Here is a 27,584-nt window from a genome sequence, read left to right as displayed (position 1 = left end):
AATTGTCATTGATTTTGTACATAAATTTATTTTTTTTTGGGTGTGTCATTCACATTGTACATGCTTCTCCATAAACATCATCACCACTCCCCCTAGCCATAAATTATGAATGGTCCCTAATGAAGGAACTTTTCATAAATCACGGCTTCCTGCGCATTTATTTATCCAATGAGGTTTCATATCACCTTAACTTGCACCTAGATTTAGCATCTGGAATGGTAGGGGAGCAAGTATGTAACTTTAGACCTAACAATATAGACCTAGTCAGACTACCAGTTGATTTCACTGGTAAAAAAAATATAGTTTACCAAGCCCTCAAAGTCAATACTATACAAATTGTAAGATACTTGTGTTTAACCCAGTATCCTCAAGTTAATTGTATACAATTTGTATTACATCTAAATGGATACAACATTATGAAATATATGTCATCCCACATTTTTATCACTGCAAAGTTCATTCAAAGGGAGGTAACTCTGAAACCATCACAATACAGCCTCGTCAATATGGACATCTTCCTGACAGGATATATATATATATATATATATATAGGCGGATCCAGAAAGGGGGGTGCAGGGGTGCGCACCCCCCCTTTTGTTCAGAAATTTTATTAAATGACCATTGAAACTCGGGTGAAAATGAAATGTGCACCCTCCCTTTTCTCAATAGTATGCACCCCCCTTTCTAAAAATGCTGTATCCGCCCCTGACATATATTATTGGGGAACTGGTAAGAAGCGACAACAAATATGTTAAAGTTATAGACAAGGTTTGAGTGAAAGTAAGACATATCTAGCAGAAAATCACTCAACAAATCATCACAGTTCAAGTGACCAAGTGTCCTTCGGAAACATATTTGATCATTTTATCTCTTACATGTGCCATGCATGTTAAATGTAGACATGTTTGGAATCACATATTATTTGAAGATCCAAATATGCCATATATTTGTCTTAGTGATACATGTGTTCATTTTTCAGACATTTAAGAAAATATTAAATATACTCAACAAAAGATGTTAAGGAACACCTGACTTTTTCAGATAAACTATCGTCAAAGGAAAAAATCGAGTGTTCTTCTTTTGAGCAGTATATTTATCTTTGTGAAAGTCTTTTACCTTCACCACGTAAACCACATATCTACTCTTGTCTGCTTCTATTTCCACAGTCATAACATCATACACAAATCCCCTTTAAATATTTCACGACATTCATTATGGACATCTTGTGATAAAATCTGACATACATCAACTCATACAGAAATGGAACCTCTTGTTTGCAATATGTGTTTAATTATGTACAATTCATGAGAGAAAACACCAACATCAGTATGCAATTGAGATTTCAACCATTTGTAAAAATTTCTATTTCTGTATAAATTTTCATCACATAAAACTACTCTTTCACTGACTTTCATCACATACTTTCCAACTAAAACAACAATAAAATTTATGGTCGATGAAACAAGTGTTCAAATGATGGGATCTCAGAATACACCATCCATCTACTTACATCAAGAATTCAAATCTTAGATAATTTTAACAGTACTATCAAAATGTTATTTCCTTATAAATTTATGCCATTTATATGTTTGGAAAAAAATCAGTCATCTACTGTTATAATCAATGCCACATACATCAATTACCAGTGGATAAATCTTCATAAAAAGGCTTTAATTGTAAATTCCTCCAAATCCAACTAATGAGACACTTGTATATATTATGAAACAATAAATAACAACATGTTGAAGATTCTCTTGAAGCAAGGATCACAATAAGTGTGTGGCGTTGAGGATTCCACGCTCGGCAAGTCGATCCCGCAGAAGGTTGAACACCTGCAGCTGCTCATGGGGCTTCAGCATCAACACATGCTGCAGCAACTTCTGTGGGTTGGGGATTCTGAAAAACAAGTATTTCTAATAAATATCCAGGCTTTGAATGATAAGTGAGTGACCTGACACGAGAAAACCCAGAAACTACATCCACAGAGTCTCCAAGTGAGTGAGAGTGAGCAGTTTAGGACTGGGACGATTCACCGATGCATTGCGATACAGTTAAGTTTGATACAGCTATCGAATCGTGGACTGGTGTATCGATACAAAACGATACACAACTTTTTTTTAAAACAGTATTATCTTGAACATGTTACAGTACTTATTTAGAGAAAAATACGCAAGTATGATGGAGTTACTTGTTTGTTTATTACAATAGTGTTATTGTCAAACACAAATACCTTGAAATAAATCATTTTAAATCTTGATACCGAGTCATTCTTTCAAGGTGTATGTATCAAGATACTTATCGTATCGCAGGTAAAATATCGCGATATGTATCGTATCGTGACATAGTGTATTGTCCCAGCCCTAGAGCAGTTACACTGACTTCAACAACTGTTAATGAGACACCATATCACACATGAATTCCCTGAGTGAGTGAGAGTGAGTGAGTGAGTGGATGAGTGAGTGAGTTATTGGGAGAGTGAGTGAGTGAGTGAGTGAGTGATGTTCCAGCAATGCCACGTTGAGGGAGTCACCATAAAGAGGCTCATGTGGGGAACACCACAGTGCTTCAGGCACCTCAACCCCATCTTGAATATATAAGCTGTATATTTGGTTTGCATGATGATAAGGTATCTTAATTATTATCAGGCTACTCACACATGCATGTACTACAGACAAGTTCACCTTAGGAACAAGTCAGGCTCTAACAGTAAAGGATCAACATCCACAATAAGAAGGACACCATGTCAAGCACCAGGCCAGGACTACCCACCTGATAAAACTGAAGTGGTATACATGTACAAATGTAGCCATAAGGAACTGACAGTCAAACCGGTCCATGATGCCGCCATGCCCAGGGATTGTGTCACCAAAGTCCTGCACAAACAAATAACACAACAGTAATTACTCAGTAATCAAGGGTTACATGTTCATTTTTATTTTCATTACTCAACAAAAGTGATCTACTCTAGAGTTGGCATCTGTCTAATGGCATACATGGTTGTCCCAATGAAATTATCATTGGTGCTTAAGTTTGCTACTCCCAACTGTAAACGTTTTAAGACTGCTCCTGAACTTTCATAAACAAACAGAGAGAGAGAGATCTTAGCAGGAAAATTTATCATCCAAAACTGTGTTCCACAGGAGATATCGCTTGTGTGAGATCAAACGATATCTCCTAGGAGATATCGTTTTGACAGTATATTTTGTACAATGCCCTGACAATGCTATGACGTCATGTACTTGATTACGTCACAATGCTATGACATCGCAGCACTGCAAGTCTAATGGCAGTACCATGCTCAGAGATGTACATTTTTCATTGAAAATTAATGAAGAGTGATTTTGGATAATAAATAGAATCTCACCCTCGTGTCTTCTGATATCAAATATATCAACACTCGTTGATAAAGTAAAAATATACTCTGCAAGCCTCGGATATTTGTAACTTTATCAACTCGTGTTGATATAATTGATATCAGAAGACACTTGGGTGAGATTCTCTATATATAATGTAACAACATGGAAAACACATAGGTTTGTTTGCTTGTTGTTTAACACAACAGTTAACAATATCTCAGCAATATGAGTCAGTGAGTGGATTTCAGTTTTTTGCTACTTTGAGCAATATTCCAGCAATATCATGATAGGGACACAAGAATTGGGCATTACAAATTATAACCATGTGGGGAATCCAACCTGGGTCTTTGGCGTGACGAGCAAATACTTTAACCACTATGCTACTCCCACACCAAAGCAATATGAAGGTTGCCTGTAAAAAATTGTGTCTGGAAAAGGAAGTCAGTGACAGACATTGAGTGCAGCACTCGTGATGACGAGTTTCATGACACACTATCAACAAAGACACGATCCTGACCACCCAGTCTCTTTGGTCACCTCTTATGATAATCATATGTTGCTCGGGACCTGTTCTTACTCAGAATACCTACAGGGCTTACACTATTTGCACTGAATGCAATATGAATGCTCATTGTAAAATTATCTCAGAAGAAAACAAGAAGACATGGTCATCAATATCCCCCGCCACACGTTTCCTGATTTTAACTCCACCACGACATTCATGTCCTGAAAACACATACCAAATATGGTTTCCCTATCTATAACGGTTTCTGAAAAATATGTCCCCATTGGGAATACCGTGCACTAAGTCAAGAAATGCATGACAAGGGCCATAACTCTGTAACAAATAGTAACACGGTTTTTCGCTTTTGAACTCCATCATGGCATTTGTGTCCTGAAAACACACACCAAATTTGGTTTCCCTATCTGTAACGGTTTCTGAGAAAATCTGTCCCCATCATCTTGGACGGACGGATAAGGACATGTCATTTCTAGATATATCTCTGGATATTGTTACGTTAAAATAAAATCTTAAGCAGCGAGGCACGTTTGTTTGGTTTCCGAATCGGTATGTCTCACCTTGATTTTAAAAGCCCTCTTGAAACCACTTGCGAAGAATCCCCCGAATGGTCCGATGACGGAGGCGAACATGGACAGTGCAACTGAATGGAGGATAAAGGGGTAGATCTTGATGCTGGTCCATGGAATCTGGGCCTGCAAAGGATGCCACAGTCTTAGTTATAACAACTCCAGCTGCAACAACAACAACTACAACTACAGCAGCAGCAGCAAAAACCACCAAGGCATTACACTTCTCTTGCATATGAAAACGAAACATTGACACATGTCGGCCATACCAGGGAAAAGAGTCCTCGGATGGTTTCTGGCAGGTTGTACTCTGTGATCCTGAACACTGGATTTCTCTCACACTCCATCGACAGCGCCCCCTTCACGTCGTCGTAGTGGATGGGGCAAACGAAGAAGTCAAACTGCACAAGTGCATATGACAACTGGAGCAAAGAAACAGAAGTCATGAAACTGATCAAAACACAAGCGGTCCTTAACTCTGACTAATATTTAACTGCATTAATGTGCACTGCAACTGTCTTGACCACAATCTAAACAGCTACAGTGGAGTTTCAATAGTTGTCACATGAGTAACCATGGTCCCACAAATTTAACCTGACATTTCTAGTTGTTGTGTGTTCCTCAAACTTTGTTGAATATTTAACATACAAAATATAATGCTGAATCAGCATTGTGCTATGGCAAATCAGTGTGGTTTGTATTCTAGTTTACAGTGAGTGAGTGAGTTTAGTGTTACGCCGCACTCAGCAATATTCCAGCTATATGGCGGCGGTCTGTAAATAATCGAGCCTGGACCAGACAATCCAGTGATCAACAGCATGAGCATTGATCTGCGCAAGTGGGAACCAATGACATGTGTCAACCAAGTCAGCGAGCCTGACCACCCAATCCCATTAGCCTCTTACGACAAGCATGGGTTAATGAAGACCAATATTTTAACCCGGACCTTCACTGGTATATTCTCGTTTACAGATGTTTCTAGAATTTACACATAGCGTATCATGATCACATGGAGTCATGCCAATACAACGAGCTACACTTGACAGTCACCACTTACGTAATCCTCCAAGTTCATAATGTTTACCCACATAATAAAATACAAAAGTTTGCCAACCTCAATGACAGGTTTTTCAATCATGAAAATGTTACTTGAGTAGGATGGATGATCACTGAATAGTTTATGAGATCAGTTGGCTGTAATGATATAAGCTGTACTCACAAGAATGCCAAATATGATAGTTGCGAGGGCGCCACCTATAAAGCCCTCCCATGTCTTCTTGGGTGACAGTTTAATGAGGGGAGTCTTTCCGAAGAAAAATCCAAACATATAGGCCATGATGTCGTTACAAATGATCATCGATGTGGGAACAAGCAGCCTGTGGAGAAAGGAATACATGCATGAAGTAACATTAACAACGAACTTGTTATTTCGTGTCACTTGCCATCTAGCAATAGTGAGTGAGTGTGTGAGTTAGTTTTACGCCGCTTTCAGCAATATTCCACTAATATCATGTTGGGGACACCAGAAATGGGCTTCACACATTGTACCCATGTTGGGAATTGAACCGGGGTATTTGGTGTGACAAGCGGATGCTTTAGCCACTAGGCTACCCCACCGCACCTGCCACCTAGCAATTCAGCAGCTATAAGCCTGGTAGTGATGTAAATAGTCTAGTGATTGATATTATGGGATGTGAACAATGACACACTCAACCAAGATTCAGAGCTTGACCACCCGATTCAATAAGTTGCCATGTACTTACAGACTTACCGGGTAAGTCATATAGCTTGAATACTTGGTGTTAAACAACAAATAATCAAACTAAGAGTGTGTCCCCTGAAACCAACAGTCCCCATGGGGACAACTCCTGTACGTACCATATAAGGCCCTCAAATATGTTCTGGATGATAAGATGGGACTGGGTCACTACGATCAGCAGCGTCACGTGGGTCCAGCCAAACTGAAACAACAGCCAACACATGACATTATCTTACCTTCATGTACTTGATCATGACGAGGCAGGTCTCAAAGGGTCGGTATTCAGATACTGAGGGTCATGTATTTTACAGGGTCACCCTCTTGAACGAGTTGTAGAAAGGGAATTTGGGGCAAAATAGTGTCCAATCTGAGACAGATCCAGAATGTACAGCAGCACTAATGATTGGGAACAGACATACTATATTTTATCACGTAGGCCTTTACAATGTGACACCTAAATACCATATTTGGACATTCACTTCCACCAATCACTTACCAGCGTGAACTGCTTGAGGTAGTGTTTCTTGACGAGACTGAACACGAAGCCAACAAAGCCGGCGACATACAAGGAGAATGAGATGAATCGATGGTAAGTCACAAACGCACTCAGGAACTCCTGTCAAAACAAAACCAAATAATAACAATCATTTGACTGTCGTAATATCAGCAGTCTGTCATATGCTACTTTCTTGTTAACTGATGTTAAATTAGCTACCTTGGATGACAGTTTGTCAAAAGTTTTCTGATTTGTTTAAAGATGCAATTACGATTTCCTCAAAACTCGGAAACTTACCGTTCTTGAAAGTAGAACTCCAAAGTACTCAATAAGACTCTCGCCATAAAAGAAGTAGTTGGAAGCAAACAGGAAGTACCAGCTGAGTGTTCGAAACCATGGCAGCTCATAGGACTTGTACACCACATAGCCAATGGTGATAATTTCATGGAAGCATTTAATCTGGATTCCCATTACCTGAAACATTGACACGATGCTAGAAATCCTTCACTGGTAAATGCCTTCTACACCTAGTACAGTAGACTACCATCACGGCTACAGAGTGAGTGGAGTGAGTGAGTGGTAGGGTGAGTGAGTGAGTGAGTGAGTGAGTGAGGTCTAAGCCCACTCTCCACATTGTTCCGGTTATATCACCACAGGTCAATAAAGGAAGAAAGTTTGAAGTGATGAACTTCCCCGACATTTACAACTTCAATGAAACTCATGAATATCATGCTGACACTAAATCAGTGGCAACTAGGATTCAAACCCACGATTGTAGGATCCTGATGAATCAGTAACCAATCTTTGTGAGTAAGTATGGTTTTACACGGCTTTTAGCAATATTCCAGCAACATCATAGCGGGGAAACACCAGCAATGGGCTTCACACATTGTGCCCATGTGGGGAGTCGAAACCGAGCCCTCGGCCTGATAAGCGGATTCTGTAACCACCAGGCTACCCACCGCCCCCAGTAACCAATAGGATGCCATGGCCTGTCAGACTGGAGAGACACAACTACTGATCACTACTGACTACCCTACACTTGAATACATGGTTTAATACTGTGGAGGAACAGACATTGCCATTTGCCCAGGAGTAGCTAATATCTCAAGGGACCACTTTTACCCTAGAGTTAGGTAGTTTACACTAGTGTTGGGAATTGGTTAAAATCTTATAATTGATAATTGGTCCATTACAACTGATCAATCATCGAAAATAATTTGTTAGCGCCATTTATCAAATGTTCTTGTTGTCTTTGTAAAAAAATAAAAGAAAACGTAGTAATTTGTTGGGTTTTTCAAATTAAACAAAATCCATTTGCAAATTTTGCATATTTAAAGGATTATTAGTATGTTAGGAACACAGATTTCCTGGTTCTTTAAGATAAATTCAATCATGACTAGGAGCGAGCTTGTGCTTATGAAGCGGAAATTTAATGACACAGACAAAAGCAACCTTGTGAAAAATATTGTTGATGCAAACAAGTGTTCCAAGATTGGTTGCATTTGATTATGAGAAAACATGTTCGATTTGCTTGGTCGTTTAGTCACTGCGACCAATCTTCGATTATTTCAATTAATCGGACCACCACTAGTTTACACAACCTTCTACTCTGAGCTCTGGACTTGTAGTACATGACCAATGACATATGCCAATGCAGTTTGTACTTGTTACATATTGTGTCTAAGACCAACAAAACTGATCAGGTTCAAATAACAACTACCATCGTTTCAAATATTTTGGTAAGACGTGTCTGGGATTGAACCCTAGACTTTCAGCAAATTCCCTATCCACTACACCAGGGAGGTGGTTATTTCTTACAGTGATATTATTCATAAATAAATAAATTATAATTGGCCACTTATATAGAGCCACAGGGACATGCTCTAAGTCCATATAACATGATGGACATTACTACCTCGGATAACCCAAGCTGCCCGTGAGGTGCTAGATGGTTAATAGTCATATGACTTATACCTCTAGGTACCCATTGTCATAGTTTCTGTGTGGAAAGTCCCTGACACTTGGTGGCTAGTTCATATTTTCAGGAACTATGCATGCCCTAGATAGGTAAACTGTGGATAATTGTTTTCTCATTGTGTCATTTATTATTTTTCCTAATTTAAGAATGTATTTTAACATTACATTGGAGGCAGGAGTGAGAAATACTGCACTAAAGCATTTTTAATCCTCTATTTGGTTCTGTTATCAGTGGGGTGATGGGGTAGCCTAGTGGTTAAAGCGTTCACTCATCATGCCAAAGACCCAGGTTCCATTCCACTCATGGGTACAATGTGTGAAGCCCATTTCTGGTGCCCGCGCAGTGATATTGCTGGAATATTGCTAAAAGCAAATAAATAAATTATAATTGGCCACTTATATAGAGCCACAGGGACATGCTCGAAGTGCATATAACATGATGGACATTATTACCCCAAGTAACCCAAGCTGCCTGTGAGGTGCTAGAAGGTTAATAGTCCCATGACTTATACCACGGGTACCCATTGTCATAGTTTCTGTGTGGAAAGTCCTGACACTTGGTGGCTAGTTCATATTTTCAGGAACTATGCATCCCTAGATAGGTAAACTGTGGATAATTGTTTCTCATTGTGTCATTTATTATTTTTCCTAATTTAAGAATGTATTTTAACATTACATTGGAGGCAGGAGTGAGAAATACTGCACTAAAGCATTTTTAATCCTCTATTTGGTTCTGTTATCAGTGGGGTGATGGGGTAGCCTAGTGGTTAAAGCGTTCACTCATCATGCCGAAGACCCAGGTTCCATTCCACTCATGGGTACAATGTGTGAAGCCCATTTCTGGTGCCCGCGCAGTGATATTGCTGGAATATTGCTAAAAGCGGTGTAAAATCCCACTCACTCATGCACTGTTATCAGTGAAGACAGCATTACAAAGCCATAACACTGGTTAATATTGGTTATACCTACAACAACATGAATAGTTTTTTTTTGAGAATTTGTTCTGACATAAGTTTTGTCTTAAGGGCTGAATAATAGCCTCTGAGAGTATCTAGATAAATCTAGAACTGTAAAATATTTTGGACATGATGGAGGTGACCTAAATACAATGAGCAGGCAACACATGTGCATCTGCTCTTGTGGCTTATGGCAGCCATATTGATTTGAAGAGAATATTATCCAGACGCTGAATAAAACCGATCATGTTTATAAATATTAATGTCTCATGAGTCAGTGATGCATATTGATCACACTAAAGTTGTAATCCAGAGAGGGATGACATTGTGTGGATATGCTAGAGTAAAAACACTTGTGTGAGTGAGGGAGCTGGGCTTTCTTCCACTTTGAGTGAGTGGGGAAAGTTTTACGCAGCTTTTAGCAATATTCCGACAATATCACCAGAAATGGGCTTCACACATTGTTCCCATGTGGGGAATCAAACCTGGGTCTGCAGCATGACAAGTCGAATTGTTTAACCAATAGGCCACCCAACCACCCCTTATTCCACTTTGAACAGTATCTCAGTTCCAATATGGCACGTCAGCTTCATGTGGGGTGGTATAGGTCTCATCACTTTGGTGAAACCCTCGAATACTGGAATAGTGCTCACAAATCAACAAAAAGAATCAGAGCAACCCAGGATTTAAACCCACAATCCTATTTACCAAGATGCCTGACGGAAACATTTCTGCATAGTGGATTGCCATCAAGCTAATGTGTAATGAAATCCTGTAGTGATCCAGGATATTTACCACTTCGGTTAAACAAATGAGCGCTGACTAGTGATTAATTGAACTAATCGAAGATTGGTCGCAGTGACTAAATGACCAAGCAATTGATTATGTGTTTTCATAATCGAACACGAACAATTCTGGAACACTTTAGTAGTACTAGAGTGGGGGTTTTGCATCAGATGCGGCTTAGAGGCTTATTTGTAGTACTACTACTTTTTGCATTAACAATATTTTTCACAAGGTTGGTTTGTCAGTTACATTTCATGAACACTACAAGCTGGGTCTAAGTCATGCTGGAATTTATCTTAAAGACACCAAGAAATTTATGTTCCATACATCCTTTAAAAATGTGAAATCCCCCCCCCCCACACACACACACACCAAAGAACAACATGTTTTTTCTTTATGTTTTTGTGCAGTAACAAAAATAACCAGGAAAATTTCATATGTTTGATGATTGATCGGTTGTAATGAAGCAATCATCAATTATGAGATTTTAACCTATTCCCAACACTAGTGTTGACAAAACTAAAGAATCATTATCAGTGCTAATCCAGGATTGTAACCAAAATAATAGGATTATCACATGTGCAAAAAGTCAGGGTGTCGGTGTAGTTGTAGATGGCAGTGGGCCAGCAGACAATACAGTAAAATATGTTTACAACGAACATGATAATAATGAACTGATGGATATACAGTCAGGCCGCGGTAATCCGGTCCTCGTTAATCCGAATCCCCCGACTTCCGAACGCTACTCACCGGGCACCAAATCATCTCCCTATATATTGTATATAATTGACACCTCGTTAGTCCGATGATTCAGCTTCCGCCTCCGAACGCTGGTCAGTCGGAACGGATTGGACTAATTAAGTTGTTAACAGCTGCGTTAATCCGAACGATTGAAGTTGATCACCGCTGCTGACTGGTCCGCAAAGTGACACGTTGTTTGTTTAGCGACTTAGCGACTCATCCCTTTGATCCCTTTATCATAAGTGATAGGGAAATTTCGAACGAACATGCTGTTTGGGAAAGACTTCAATCCAGAAATATATGCTCGGTGCAATTAAAATTATAAACTATTTTAGCAGTGTTATTGAAAGCGATTCGGACACATACTTCGACAGCGGGTCCACAATAGCATTGTCAAAAGAGCAAAATAACGATGTAAATTGAATAAACTAATGAATAAAATCCATAATTTCACGTACAGGTAGCGATTTCTTGCTTAATATGTTCAAAATAGCATTATTTTACCCAAAACTTTCGTCTAAATCTAAAAGTTTTCGTTTACTTAAGTCCCATGTTCTGATTTTGACCAATCACATGATTATATAGCAGACTGTAGCGAAAGCGTCATTAGAAACCAATGTTTATCCAATAAAATCGCTTCTTACAACTGTGAAAATACTCTCGGCAAGGGTTCAGTGATGTTGTTGATGTTCAGAGCTTCGAGCGATACCGACATCAAGCGATTAAGCCTCCCATGTTATTCATCTGGCGGCAAGCGAGGTATTTTCCGTTATGTCATGTTACCGGCGGAAAGCCACAGATATCGAGGAAATAGGGCGACCATACATATTATTTAAGAAATCTTTTATAATAATTTTCTGATGGCGTAAAATGAAAATATAAAAGAAAAGGCACGGGCATGTTATGACATGTCTCAAATGGAAAAAAATCGCCATAGATTTTTTTTAATAACATTATAAAAATAAACTTCATATTTATCAACAGTAGGATTAGATCTTTTAAATGGTGTATGGGATGTAGTAGCAATAACGTTTTACAAGCTTATAATTTCCTTCATAAACATATAGGCTTCATCTCTGACCTCAGAGTCTCGATAGTAAGGAAAGATATCAAGGGGAAGTAACTCGGTGCATATACTGTGGTTTCAGCAGTACGAACGTTTCACTATCCAAACGTTTTTTTTAAAAAACCAAAGTGTTCGTATTAACGAGGTCTGACTGTAATAAAAAAATAATTGACCACTTACTATATATATTTAGTCGAAATGCATGTAATGAAACTATGAGTGGGTGAGTGAGTGTGGTTTTATGCCGCTTTTAGCAACAATCCAGCAATATCACGGCGGGGGACACCAGAAATGGGCTTCACACATTGTACCCAGGTGGGGAATCGAACCCGGGTCTTTGGCGTGACGAGCCAACGCTTTAACCACTGGGCTACCCCACCGCCCAAATGAAACTATGATAATAATAATAATAGTGCTCCATTTGAGTTTGTTACTACAAGAGGGATGACTGTTATGTTGAAGATGGCTATTAGGTTGATTTAGAAATTGCACAATATAACAGGGCTCGATTTAGTGCTTAGTTACTTGCACTGGTGCAGTCCAATATTACAAAGTGCAACCTAGATATTAGTCTAACTTGCACCAGGTGCAACTCAATTTCTAAATGGGTAAACTCTGAATAATACATCTAAATAATTCAATAGCATATTTCTGACATTACATATTGCAATAAAAGCAGTGGAATTGGCTGGTGCAACTTGCGTTTTATCTTAGGTTGCACCTGGTGCAAGTAGGTTAACATTTCTTAAATCGAGCCCTGAATATATCTTAACACCTGATGCATGTCATAATGAGCAAAATTGTGATCACCATAGTTACATTCTAAACTGCAAACATGTCTTGTTTTGGTGTAATCAAGAAGCTTGGAGTATTTCACAATCAAATAATAAATCTTGATTGTAAAAAGAAGAGCTTAGTATTTGATATTTACTTCAGCTGTATCAACCCGCATGAAGCTTATTGGCAATATAGAATTCTCTATATATTCAATACTACTGCTACACTGAGTTCTAATTTTGGCACCCATGAAGACCCGGGTTAGAATTGGTTTTCCGTAAGAAGCAACTAACAGGCTCGCTGACTTGGTTGACACATGTCACCGTATCCCAGTTGCGTAGATCGATGCTCATGCTGTTGGTCACAGGATTGTCTGGTTCAGATTTGAGTATTTACAGATCGACGCAATACAGCTGGAATATTGCTGAGTGCGGCGTAAAACTAAACTCCCTCACTCACTCTAATATTGGCCACTCCCTTCAAGTCATCTGCAAGTAATACCTACCAAGAGAACCAGTGCGAGAGGTCCAAGGTAGATGATGAATGCAAATGCGAAGATCATCAACCATGTGAATATACCTCGTATCACCCAGTTCCTCCACCTGAAACACAAACATGGCCAACTTATTCAAAAAGTCTGATAGCCAGCTGTCAAGTTGCTTCAAACCTTTCAGAGAACAAACCACATAACATTCCCTGTCCATCAAGCAGCCATACATATAATATGACCCCCTGTAATAACTTCAAGTTTTAAGTACTAAATTAAGCTGCACAAACATTCTACTTCTGGGATTCAGGAAGGATTCAGGGTTTTATGCAACTCACAAATGTGTGTCCAGTACGCACAAATGTAGAGAATGGACACAGAAAAACAATTCACTGCATCCTGAGGGATGCACAATATTATTCATTGTACCCACAACACATGCCTTTGCTAAGTGTTTGGTTGTTTCTTTCAGAGCAGTTACATGCATCATTTCACCCATCAGTCCATATAATCAATGATTCATTCCAGGCTCTAAACAAATTATCAACACATCCAGTTCTCTACACTGTTACTTCACAGGACCCTCTTAGTGCCTGCATGGACCCTTAAAACTAATAATTGGGTGAGGTGAGGTGAAATTGGGTTTAACGTTGTGCTTGAGAATATTTCGCTCATATGACGACGTGCATGCGTGTGTATGTGTATGTGCGGCTGCTTGTACTAGCCCAGGCTTAAGCTGGTATTAGTGCTAGCTCACTGAGATACCATGCCGCAGTGAAGCATGAATACCCCACACAGACACATTATACTGACTCTGAGCCGACCAGTCCTTGTTGTACCCATTAATGCCGGGCGCCAGGCAGGGACCAACAAGTACCATATTTTAGCGTCTTTTGGTATGACGCGGTCGGGGATCGAACCCACGACCTTCCGCTCTCGGGCAGGCCGCTCTAACCACTACACCACGGAGGCGGTTAATAATAATTGGGGCTCACCAGGACACCAATATTTGTGAGTCGAGGAAAAAACCTGGGTCATTTAAATTGTTAGATGTTTTCCACTTTGAGGACACCCAGCATGAATGATGACAGACCCAGAACCATATTTCGACCAAATAAAGGAGTTTCTGTTGTTTCAAGGGATGCAACTCCACGGCAAAATAAGACAGGCCCTATTCTGGTTGGGAAAAACTGTTTGGGGCATTCTTTCTGACCACATATTGTACACGGTATCTTCATGTAGTCTGTCACCTTGGAGTGAGATCTTTGAGAGCTGAATCGAGAGCTTCGGTTGTCTTGTCAGAAGCTTGGGCTAGTTTATCTCCAGACAGATCCGGCGGCAAGGCCTCATCCTCCTCTTCCTCCCGCTTAGCAGCATCGGACGTGGCCTGGTGAATGTAAACCATTGACATTTAGTGAGTGAGTTTAGGTTTATGCCGCTTTTAACAATATTCCAGCAATATCACGGTGGGGGACACCAGAAATGGGCTTCACACATTGTACCCATGTGGGGAATCGAACCCGGGTCTTCAGCGTGATGAGCAAACCATTGACATTTAGTGAAATTGTATTAGGAAGAGATCAGAAAGAGTATCACTGACAGAATGACGCATCATCGCACATGAAAGTGCTTTCATGACAACATGGTACAAGATTAATGAGGACTGCCATGATGCATGCCTCCAGAAACTATTTCAGTTACCAGCCAGCTGCATCTGGATGTCTTACTTCAGGCATTAATTCAGGATGTCTTAATATGGTTATTTCTTGTTTTATCAGGATTACAAACTGATGTGGGTTTTATGTTGTCTCAAAAGCGGTAGAATTTCTACACTGCCTTTATGTTTATCACAAACAAGTCTTTTGTACACCTTTATCAGGTGAAAGACCCAGTCTCCAGGAATAGTAAGTTGTGAGGAAAGCATGACATAACAGCAGCCATATCTGATATACAGCAGGATATTACATAAGCACTATAAAATGTTCAATGAAAGCTGCCTGATCTGTTGAACACACTGAATACAGGCTATATCATGAAGGTTAAAACCTGCATGACATGGCCATATCTTTTATCAATTCACAGGAAAGAGTTATAATAATGACAAATGAATGTCAGTTTTGGGCCTTGACTGAACAAAAAAACAAGTATGACACAAAAAGGTTAGGGAAAATAATGTTGGACGACAAGTGAAGACATTATGTTTCCACCCTGTGAAATTTAATGCATTGACTAGAAGATAAAACAACAAATAGATTGCAATGATCACGTGTTTACAAACTCAAACTAGCAAAACAAGATTTACTTTTTAAGTTTATAAACTTAACACTTGTAATCACAGAGATAACTTTGGCCTTCACAAGCAACGTGACTGTCAGTGGCCTTCACAAGCAACGTGACTGTCAGGTCAGTTCCAGATACCCTTAGAAGAACGTGTAGTTTCTGAAATGATCATATTTTACAGAAAACAGTTCCTAATTCTGTTAACAAAATATAATAAAAAGAAGCCCTGAGACTTTCTGGATGTTCAGAAACTGTGGTAATCTAGCCTTCGCCACATATTCTAGACTTGTATGGATTGTGCTGGGTATATTTAATTCAGGTTTTCTATGACAACATAAGATACCTCCAGCTCTTTCGCTTCTGTTATCTTGGTTGTGCAGACGGCAGCACAGAATCAGAGGTTATTCAAAACAGGATCATTGTTTGAAGTTGTTTTAATCTTTATAGCTGGACTTGGCAAAGATTCCAGCTATATGACTCCAGTGAGTGAGTGAGTGAGCGAGTGAGTTTAGTTTTACGCCGCTTTTAGCAAGTGAGGAGGTGAGTGAGTGAGTGAGTGGTGAGGGAGTGAGTGTGTGAGAAAGTGAGTGAGCGAGCGGTGGTGAGGAGTGAGTGAGTGAGGAGTGAGTGAGTGAGTGGAGTGAGTGAGTGAGCGAGGTGAGTGAGGTGGTGAGGTGAGTGAGTGAGTGAGAGAGAAGGAAAGGGAGTGAAGGTGGTGAGTGAGCGAGCAAGTGGAGGTGAGTGAGTGAGTGAGAGTGGAGTGAGTGAGTGGTGAGTGAGTGAGTGAGTGAGTGGTGAGTGAGTGGAGTGAGTGGAGTGAGTGGTGAGTGCATATTCCAGCAATATCACGGCGGGGGACACCAGAAATGAGCTTCACACATTGTACCCATGTGGGGAATCGAACCTGGATCTTCAGTGTGACGAGCAAACGCTTTAACCACTAGGCTACCCCACCGCCCCTATTTGACCCAGATGAAACAATCAAGTGATTGAAATGTAACAACACTGGAGTGTGACGACATACTAGCAAAACCTCAATAGGTGTGACCATGTGATCCGTTACGTCAACCTTGGTCTAACATAGCTAATTAGAAGAGAGTTGTACAGCTAAAAATAACATATATGTATATATAATCATTTATTCATTACCATGCTTACCATCACACAATATTTCTACCTGATGGCTGTGATATCATAATTTGCTAGTAAAACAAACATTTGAAACTATGGTAGAAAAATCCATTTTGCTGAAAGGATGGAAACACTTTTGAAGACAGATAGTAATTCTTCTGAACTGCAATTCCCCAGTAGAAGATATTTTGAGATGAATCTTTTTTTATTTTAAATTTGTTCTTAAGTGATTAAACATGTCTTAGTCACCACATTGCAACAAATAAAATGTATCGGGAAAGTCTGCCCTTATTCTCATTCAGATAACTCATTCCCTGATAAACTAGAAAAAGAATTTTTCATTTCTTTTTTTTATCTGAGGATCAGAACTTGATTCCAGCTGTAAGAAGCTCACTGGTCATGCTATCACGAGATTATCCAGATTTAAGGCGGAGTCACCAAGGTCTGGCGACTCTCACAGCTCCATGCACTGACACTGCCTGGATCAGCTCAACATCCTCCCACAGCCTCCATGTCGATAGTGATTCGTTACAGTGCATTCAGGATGTCCCCTTATCAGCAGGATGATGACAATTGATCCTGTGTGTCTGTCACAGTGTTGCTGACAGGGGACAACAGGTGCTTGATTATACTGGCTATAGCTCATTCCATCAGGGAATGACTTCAAATAAGGAAATATGTACTCAGAACCTGTTTCTGTTTGGAAGTATGGGGTACTGGGGACCTGTTCTTCCCTGGAATTCTCACAAGGAGACAAGCATGGGGTGGGGACTGGGACCTGTTCTGTTCTTCCCTGGAATTCTCACAAGGAGACAAGCATGGGGTACTGGGGACCTGTTCTTCCCTGGAATTCCCACAAGGAGACAAGCATGGGGTACTGGGACCTGTTCTTCCCTGGAATTCCCACAAGGAGACAAGCATGGGGTACAGGGACCTGTTCTTCCCTGGAATTCCCACAAGGAGACAAGCATGGGGTACAGGGGACCTGTTCTTCCCTGGAATTCCCACAAGGGAGACAAGCATGGGGTACAAAGGGGACCTGGTTCTTCCCTGGAATTCCCCACAAGGAGACAAGCATGGGGTACAAAGGAGGAATGGGCCATAATCCAGAACATTTTAAATTTGTTCTTAAGTGATTAAACATGTCTTAGTCACCACATTGCAACAAATAAAATGTATCGGGAAAGTCTGCCCTTATTCTCATTCAGATAACTCATTCCCTGATAAACTAGAAAAAGAATTTTTCATTTCTTTTTTTTATCTGAGGATCAGAACTTGATTCCAGCTGTAAGAAGCTCACTGGTCATGCTATCACGAGATTATCCAGATTTAAGGCGGAGTCACCAAGGTCTGGCGACTCTCACAGCTCCATGCACTGACACTGCCTGGATCAGCTCAACATCCTCCTACAGCCTCCATGTCGATAGTGATTCCGTTACAGTGCATTCAGGATGTCCCCTTATCAGCAGGATGATGACAATTGATCCTGTGTGTCTGTCACAGTGTTGCTGACAGGGGACAACAGGTGCTTGATTATACTGGCTATAGCTCATTCCATCAGGGAATGACTTCAAATAAGGAAATATGTACTCAGAACCTGTTTCTGTTTGGAAGTATGGGGTACTGGGGACCTGTTCTTCCCTGGAATTCTCACAAGGAGACAAGCATGGGGTACTGGGGACCTGTTCTTCCCTGGAATTCTCACAAGGAGACAAGCATGGGGTACTGGGGACCTGTTCTTCCCTGGAATTCTCACAAGGAGACAAGCATGGGGTACAGGGGACCTGTTCTTCCCTGGAATTCCCACAAGGAGACAAGCATGGGGTACTGGGACCTGTTCTTCCCTGGAATTCCCACAAGGAGACAAGCATGGGGTACAGGGACCTGTTCTTCCCTGGAATTCCCACAAGGAGACAAGCATGGGGTACAGGGGACCTGTTCTTCCCTGGAATTCCCACAAGGAGACAAGCATGGGGTACAAAGGAAGCTATGGGCCATTGATACAACTCCGTGCAAAAGACGACTAGAATCTGTACCTCACTGAGGAAGCATAATCCAGAACATAACATGTTACATTTGACTACAATCGCATTGTGTTTTAACAAATATATATGTATAAACCCTTTGATGCTGGTTCCAGCTTTAATGCAACTAGTTTAAAACTCCAATTTATTTTTGCCTTATTTATAATACTATTAACCAAATTTAATGAACACTGCTTATTTTTACCAACAGTTGGTTGGCTTGTGGTTTAACACCGTACTCAGCAATATTCCAGCAATATGGCACCGGTCTGTAAATAATCGAATCTGGACCAGACAAACCAGTGGTCAACATCATGACCATCGATCTACGCAGTTCGGATACGATGTGTCATCCAAGTCAGCGAGCCTGACCACCAGATACCCAAAAATATATATACCCTGGACCACTTCATGGCTGAGTGAATATGGTGTTACGCCCCTCTGGTGGGGACACCAGAAATGGGCTTTACACACTGTACCCATGTGGGGAATCAAACCCAGGCCTTCGGCGTGACGGGTGAACGCTTTAACCACAAGGCTACCCCACCGCACCTTCATGGCTAAGATAATAAGACAATGATAATTACAAATACAAATGCAACCACAAATACTGCTCGGCACATGTAATGTATGGCCGCAATACCACTTAGGCGAGTCAAATAATGGGTTTAAACAACGTCAGCCATGTGGTGTCCAACTATCATTCCTACAACTACACGCAGCTGTGTTATACATGTGTACATTGTACAGGTGGACTTATTATAGGATTATATATCTCCCATATTCATTTCATTTCATATTTTATTGAAGATTTCATTGACTGCATACTTGAATTCCATGTGAACTGATTGGCAGATGTCTGTATATAAAACACCTCCTCACATACAGTAAATACAAGTACTGTTGTAAATTATCATGTCAAGTGACGTTTAATCACAAATGTCACAGTTTAATGTTCATTCACCTGAAGTGATAAGATGTGGTGTTTCACTGCACTATATATTTGGCACAGCAATATTTCCTGAAACTTCTATGAACGTACATTATGCTGTAGTCCACACTATACATGAGAAAGAAGACAACAGTTTTCCACTTATTATAGCAAACACCAGGAACAAAATATGAATACAGGGTTTTACACGACAAGCAAATGTGCATCCAGCTTGCACAAATGTAGAGAAAGGATGCAGAAAAACTTCACTACGTCCAGAGGGACAATATTATTCATTGTACCCACCTCTATGACTTAGCTAAATGTTTGGTTGTTTCAGAGCAGTTACATCATTTCAACCATCGGTCCACATGATCAATAATTCATTCCAGGCTCTAAAGATATCATCAAACCATACACTTCTCTAAACAGTTACATCACAGGACCCTTGTACTGCCTGCTGGAACCCTGAAAACTAATAATTAGGGTCTCCGGGACCCCCATTTCTGTGAGTCGAGGTAAAATATACTTCTATGTTGGACTTTATATTCTTCTTTGTTGAATATACTTCTAAGTTGGACATTACCCAGTATCACTATCATTTAGAACTCCGCTTTTAGCAATATTCTGGGGCATGGTGGATGAGCTGTCTAAGGCACCAGGCTAGTGATCCAGCGAGCTTGAGGTGCCGGGATCGAGCCCACCTGTGACCGGGTGTAAAAACCTTGGCGTCAACTTTGTGTGCAGACTCTTTCAGTGTTGTCACAACCTCTAGTGTACAGTACAGAACGACCATTTAGAACTCCCAATCAGAAAACTGCACTGATTATCATCACCTCCTTAGAAAACCACAATTGACAAAAAATGTCCACAATCTTTAGTCACGATCATCATGATGCCTTTTCTAGTCATTCTGACCTAACATCACAATACAATTAAAACATCATCTTATATTTCATTAATTTATTTCAGTAATAAGGCCATGTACATATTACATGCAAATATTTACAATTGGTGCTGCATTTCCTAAATTTTAAAGATATGACGATCGTAGACTGACAGCCTCTTTCACAAAATTTGCCAGGTTTTTTAACAATAAAACATCAGAGGACTGTGGTATTCTTACAAGAGTCTCTCTGTGACTGATAGTCCCCACGTGTAATAAGGAAAATATTTTAGACATATATCATGATAAACAGGACAAACAAAAATATAATGAATTTCATTATCAATAGCCTTATATGGTAGTTAACTATATATGTAACATCAAGTATTACATTGAGTACAAGTATTTCACGAGGCTGGATGCATAAGGGCTGCTAATTACATTAACGTTCTATTGAACCACCACTCATTAATCCGACAATAGGCCTTATCTGACACTAATGATCGGAACCGATCAATCAAGACTATTTTCACCACAAAATCTGACAGCCTCGCACTCAGACTCCAACACATCTAATCTGTAACAAATGGCGGAAATCACTCGTTTATCAGACCTGTTAATCCAACACAGTGATCAGCTACCTTAATTGCAATCTGTCTACAACCCGAAGTCTTGTTGAAAGACGAGGCTAAGAATACCTTGCACACTGCAAAATCATAAACATAAATTTGCTTAACAATGACAATAAATCTGTTTAATAAACCAAACAATATTTATCCTCTTAAGATTAACTTCAGATAACCGCTGATTAAAATCAGATGTAGAGCTCACCACAGATACACAGACTGTGACAAAGACCAAGGTATCATTATTGCATGTACCATCAGCAGGGATTGGGAAAGGCAGGGGCCATCGGCCATTTTGCATATTAGAATAAAAAATGCCAATTAAAATTTTGAAGATTACTATTGATACAAGGGTTTGGGCTCATTCTAAATTCAGAAAATGTCTTATAATCCTGAAAATGGCCCATTGTCAAAGTACTCTTTCCCAATCCCTGCATCGGTATGCAAATTTTAACTGACCAATAAAATGACTGACAAGAAGTAGACACTAGCCACTTACAACACATCAAATCACTAGTTTCAGACAGGGAACTTACATTCTAGACTTTTGAAAAATATTTTAATGAGTCGTACAGTATGTAACCATGGTAACTGTTGTTTGGAATATCTTACCTCACTTTATCGAGGTTGCATGATTAAAAACATTCTGCTGACAATATAACTTAATGTGTGTTTCCTTTTTAACTACATGTATTACATTACAAGATAAGATATGTGTATGAGTTTTATCTATCGTGTAGTTCACTTTTACTATGAAAGTTGACAACACCAGACGCGTGAAAATCCAGGTTAGAAAGGAACAATTACATGTATTGTTAGTAATTGTTAGTAAACTTACCTCTGGATTATGGTAGCCTTATTCCTGTGGATACACAGAATACATACAGAAAATCAAAAGAAATTTTAACACTAAGTCATAGCTATTCCTAGTGGTATACCTAATCTACCCCCTGAGTTATCTCCCTTCATCCTGTATTGCCACGCTGGTGCCACTAGATAAACTAGACAGTCGTGTTGTTGATTTTCTGTATGTATTCTGTGTATCCACAGGAATAAGGCTACCATAATCCAGAGGGAATGTTTACGTCATAATTCCTGGTTTTCAGCAACTCATGCTTGTCCTAAGACTAGTAAGAGGCGACTAATGTGATTGGGTCGTAAGACTTGTTGACTTGGTTGGTGCATGTCATTGCATCCAAATCATGTAGATCGATGCTCATGATGTCAATCACTGGACTGCCAGGTCCAGATTTGTTATTTACAGACCACCTTCATATAACTGGAAAATTGCTGAACGTGGCATTAAACAACAAACAAACAAATGACAAAACTCACATTTGTTAATTCAATATTAATCATGTGCAACCGCCTAATGAAAACAACTGTTGTATTTCCATAATACCGGTACACACCAGGGGGTGGAAATAACTTTAAAATTGATAGTGTACTCCGGTACAGTGGCACATGTAATGTCACTTGCCCTGATAATTTTTCCACTATACCGACCGTTTTCTTGCTGATTTTTTAAATAAACAACATAATTAACATTGGAAAGTCAACTGGACACCGGTACAGTGTGATATACAAATTTGCTTGCCTGACAGAAAAAAACACTGGACTCGGACGTCGGGCAATGGGTTATTTCCACCCCTGCACACTTCACGTTATATATCATGATGAATTGAGCTGGCATTTACCTAGGTTGTTCGACAAAGTACCAGTTTCAGGCAAACAGGAAAAACTTGTTATTTCAGGCAAAATGTGATCTTATTAAAAAGTGGTTGTGTTCCTGTAGTCAGTGTAACATATAATTTAATCATGGTATTCAATGCAACAACAGTAACGAATCATGAACTTCGTCTATATGGGTTATCAGTGAAATCCAAGTCTCCTCTTCAAAACATTCTTTTAAGTTTATCATGTTTATATGACAACATGGGAAATATTTCATTCCAATTTTGGATTTTTACTGACATTCAACTAGTGGTATGATTAATTGAGCTAATCGAAGATTGGTCACAATGACTAAACGACCAAGCAATCGATCATGTTTTCTCATAATCGAACACAAACAATTTTGGAACACTTCTTGAATAAGAAGAATAAAAAGAAGATGTAACCCAGAAAAAATCTCTATGTTCATCCTTTAACATGTTTAAAGATGTGAAATTTGCAAATGCATATTGTGCAATTTGCAAAAAACTCGAAAAATCTGCATCTTTTCTTTCTATATTTTTGGTGCATTAACAAACATAACCAGGAAAATTTGATAAATGACGCTAACCAATTATTTTCGAGGTGGATCAGTTGTAATGAACCAATCATCAATTATAAGATTTGAACCAATGCCCACACTACATTAAGCACAGACTTGGGGCATTGTAGCAAGTCCCGATAAATCCCTGTCATATTCCGGTCAGGTCAACATTCATCAAGGACACAAAGCTTTGACTCCTGCACACATTGAGTATGTATATTTACCATGTTTACCATACATACCAAATACAAACTTTTATCTAGGATGAGTTATAAAGCAGTTCAAGCCCAATGACCATTGTCATCAGACAGGATGGGAGAGAGGGTTATTAGTACATGTATAACATTGCTCGGTTGGTATTAAACCGCTGGATCACATTTGCTTGGCTGTTTCAGGAATTAGCTTAATAGCTTGCGACATAAATCAAGAGACATATAATCCGTAATTGCTCATAGCTTGTAAGTTATTGTCTACTTCATGATGTTGATGGTGATCTGTGAGCACTGATTATAAGTATGAGCACTACATGCAACAAATGGGAGGCTTCCTATGAGTGAGTGGGTTTAGTTTTACGCCACTTTTAGCAATATTCCAGCAATATCACGGCAGGGAACACCAGAAATGGGCTTCACATTGAAATACAATATGTTTACCAGTACACAACCCCAACATTTTTCCTAGGATATGTTTTATGGTAATCTCAGTTAAATACATGTATTATACAATTTTAAGACCAACGGATATCAAAACTCTTTTTTGGTTACAGTGGTTACACTGACTGACTGACTGAGTTTAGTTTTACTCCGCTTTTAGCAATATTCCAGCAACATCATGGCGGGGGACACCAGAAATGGGCTTCACACAATCAGTGGTTACAATACAAATAGTAAAAGCAAGACATGTGAAATGGACACAAGGTTTCATTTGCATTGAATTACTTCACAACCTATTGGAATCACTGACCACTCAGTAATTTATGAATTCAATCTGTCTGCATATACTACAAAAATATTATTGCAGGGTTTTACACAGACTTTTAAAAATGGGAGTCATGGTGACTCACAATATTTATTTTGGGAGTCATTTTCAATATTTGGGAGTCATGAACATTTAATATTTCTTTGTGTTTATCATTCTCAGTATGTAACTGTGTATGTCACACCACCAAATGAAACTACAGCATTGTTCAATTCAAGCAGCCAGGATTACTGTCTCCTCTGAGTTCTCTGGAACAATCTGACAGCTCTGTAAAAGTCAAACTATCATCGAACAATATCATTTTTTGCTTATCAAATCAATTTTATTGAACTGAATTGTGAGGCCCACCTATAAAACCTGCGTCAAGCTTGACTCGTATGATAACTAATTTGAAAGTCATTAACAAAATTGTTGCGTCAAATACGCAGGAATCATGCGTCATGTAAAACGCTGTTATTGCTGCCTTGGACAAATGTTGGACACACACAATGACACATATATGTACAGTTAAGAAATGTTTGATCAACTGCAGTATTATTTTGCCCTGAACTAATATAGTGAAAGTGTGAGGATGACATAATTCCTGGGGCAACAGTGTCACTGTCAGCCTCCGATAACTTTAATGCTGCTGTGGTATGTATAATACAGTAGTTTTAATATTTTTAGATAACTAAATGTTTCGGTTTTTGGTTTTGTTGTTTAAAGCTGCACTCAGCAATATTCCAGCTATATGGTGATGGTCTGAAAATAATCAAGCCTGGACCAAACAATCCAGTGATTAACATCATGAGCATTGGGAAAAGCTCAACGATGTCAGTGAGCCTGTCAGTGATCCCGTTAATGCCTCTTATGACAAGCATGGATTGCAAAAGACCAATTCTAATCCGGATCTTCATGGTTTAGGATATCTTAGTGGCAGGAGAGACTGTCAAACTCATCTTGGCATATTTCTTACCAGGTAGTAATGATAATAGTATTCAACAAGTTTAAAGTAACTGTTCCACTGATCCATACAGCACAATAATGACTGAACAATGTTACTACATGTATACATATCTTGAATCAATAGTCAGGTAATATCACCAATTACATGTTAGTCACAGCATGGCCATGAAAGGCATGTGGTAGGGATGCCACGATACATCAATGCATCGATACTTTTTCTAAGACGATACAATTATCGATACATTCAAAACTGTATCGATATTTAGTTTTAAAGTATCGGTTAAATATGATTATGTATCATTTACATTTTGCAAATTGTATCATGTTTTTTTATGTTATGAGAGTTATAAATGATTTTTTATGCACAAAGATGGGAAATTAGAACTTTTTAATCTCTGAGAGTATAAAATGTTGATCTTTTCATGGACACTTATAATATATGAAATATTAATGTTCAAAATGTAACTAAATTTACACAATAATGCCACAAAAATATGTATCATCACGATAAGTATCGAATAGTGACATGAGTATCATGATACGCATCAATTCATGAAACTTATGTATCATGACATCCCTGGCATGTGGTCATGTCCTCTAAATACTTAAAGCTGAGGTCACCCTGCACCTCGAACTGCTGATTACAACAGAGTGCAGACTAAGACATACATCAGATGGTGACTTGTCCGTGATATGAGTCTGCAAGGTGTCAACTGAGTGATTATGCCCTTTTTAACAATATTCCAGCAATATCACGGCAGGTGGCACCAAAAATCAGCTTCACACTCCGTACTCATGTGGAGAATCGAACCCAGGTCTTCGGTGTGATGAGCGGATGCTTTAACCACTAGGCTACCCCACCACCCCTTATAGTATCAATATAAATAATCCCCAGTCGTATGAAGCCAATCACTCTCCTACCCAGAGCTCCCTGCGCCTAGCCTAGTACCTCTGCCACATTGTCACAACTCACTCAACAGTTGACATGCTGTCCCTTTCACTATCTCTTTTAGCACAATGTTTCATAAACTTGTTCCTTATGAAAGCACATTTCACACACCACATATCATAAAGTAATCTGAACATTCATACATGTCATATGCCGATTCATTTTAGGTTTATGCTACTGATTTAAACAGTATTACCTCCCCTTTAAAATGAAACTAAGCTTAGCACGTTTATCAATATAGAATCATACCAGTAATAGTGCAAGTCATTCAATGAAGTTCAGTACCTATGGTACTAGAGAAATGCTACTCGTGCTGACAACACTGTTTTGAGAACATTTCGAATTGTATGAGCATTCTTGACTTGCCACTAACATCTATTTTTATCACAACACATTCACGATTATTGGATCATGAGTTCGTGCCATCACATAAACACCGTCAAATATTATACAAGAGGTTCACGTGAATATATTACAATTTACACAAACGAACTTATGTGAAACCCAAACAAACACTCACGTGTTGTCACAGGAATCGAAAGCATATGATTTCAAGGAATTCAGCGAAGATCAATTTTCGCAATAATTTTGCAAATTTATTCTGATTTTATGATGACCAGTTTTCCGTGTTTTGGCTGACTTCCCATCCAAAACATGTATCATAACGAGAACCAATCTCACCTCTGCCGGCTGCTCTGCACTTGTCACATTTCTTTGCCTGATTTCTGCCATGAGGCCGGTTTGATCAGCCCCAAATAGCTATTATTGCACGAAAAATAAACGAAGAGGTAGCCCTCTCAGTGATCTTGGTTTGCCTGTTTCCACAGGTGCCCTTTCGATCTCGTATAATCTCGCGAACAGCGGAAGGAGCAAATGCTATTTTCGAAACGACTAGTATCCTTTGTTGGAGACGTTAAGCGACAACGCGTGGACTAATTTAGAGACATAAAGCACTCGAATATAACGAAGCTATACATTTTACTTGTTTGCTGTATGCACCACCATACATATTTCTCAATAAATTAATGAATACATGCATGTTTGTATTTACGTTTTTGGACAAAATGCATTAATATTATGTTTT

At 39.3% G+C, this 27,584-nt stretch overlaps 1 protein-coding gene across 1 annotated transcript; it reads right to left on the bottom strand.

Moving 5' to 3' along the window:
* Positions 1 to 10: 10 nt before the first annotated feature.
* Positions 11 to 27,355, bottom strand: LOC124275066 (phosphatidate cytidylyltransferase, photoreceptor-specific-like). Its single transcript, XM_046710539.1, has 11 exons — positions 27,182 to 27,355; positions 14,744 to 14,880; positions 13,512 to 13,608; positions 6,998 to 7,174; positions 6,701 to 6,820; positions 6,324 to 6,406; positions 5,665 to 5,821; positions 4,715 to 4,867; positions 4,437 to 4,571; positions 2,770 to 2,873; positions 11 to 1,896 (listed from the first exon to the last, which is right to left on the bottom strand). Exons 1-11 carry the CDS (start codon positions 27,230 to 27,232, stop codon positions 1,767 to 1,769), a joined length of 1,344 nt encoding a protein of 447 aa, XP_046566495.1. The 5' UTR covers positions 27,233 to 27,355; the 3' UTR covers positions 11 to 1,766.
* Between the last annotated feature and the right edge of the window lie 229 nt (positions 27,356 to 27,584).

This window comes from Haliotis rubra, unplaced genomic scaffold, assembly GCF_003918875.1.
Source record: "Haliotis rubra isolate DU_JTF1 unplaced genomic scaffold, ASM391887v1 Scf198, whole genome shotgun sequence".
NCBI classification, from domain to species: domain Eukaryota; kingdom Metazoa; phylum Mollusca; class Gastropoda; order Lepetellida; family Haliotidae; genus Haliotis; species Haliotis rubra.
The sequence above is the reverse complement of the archived record's forward strand: the minus strand, read 5'-3'. Positions and strand labels throughout refer to the sequence as shown.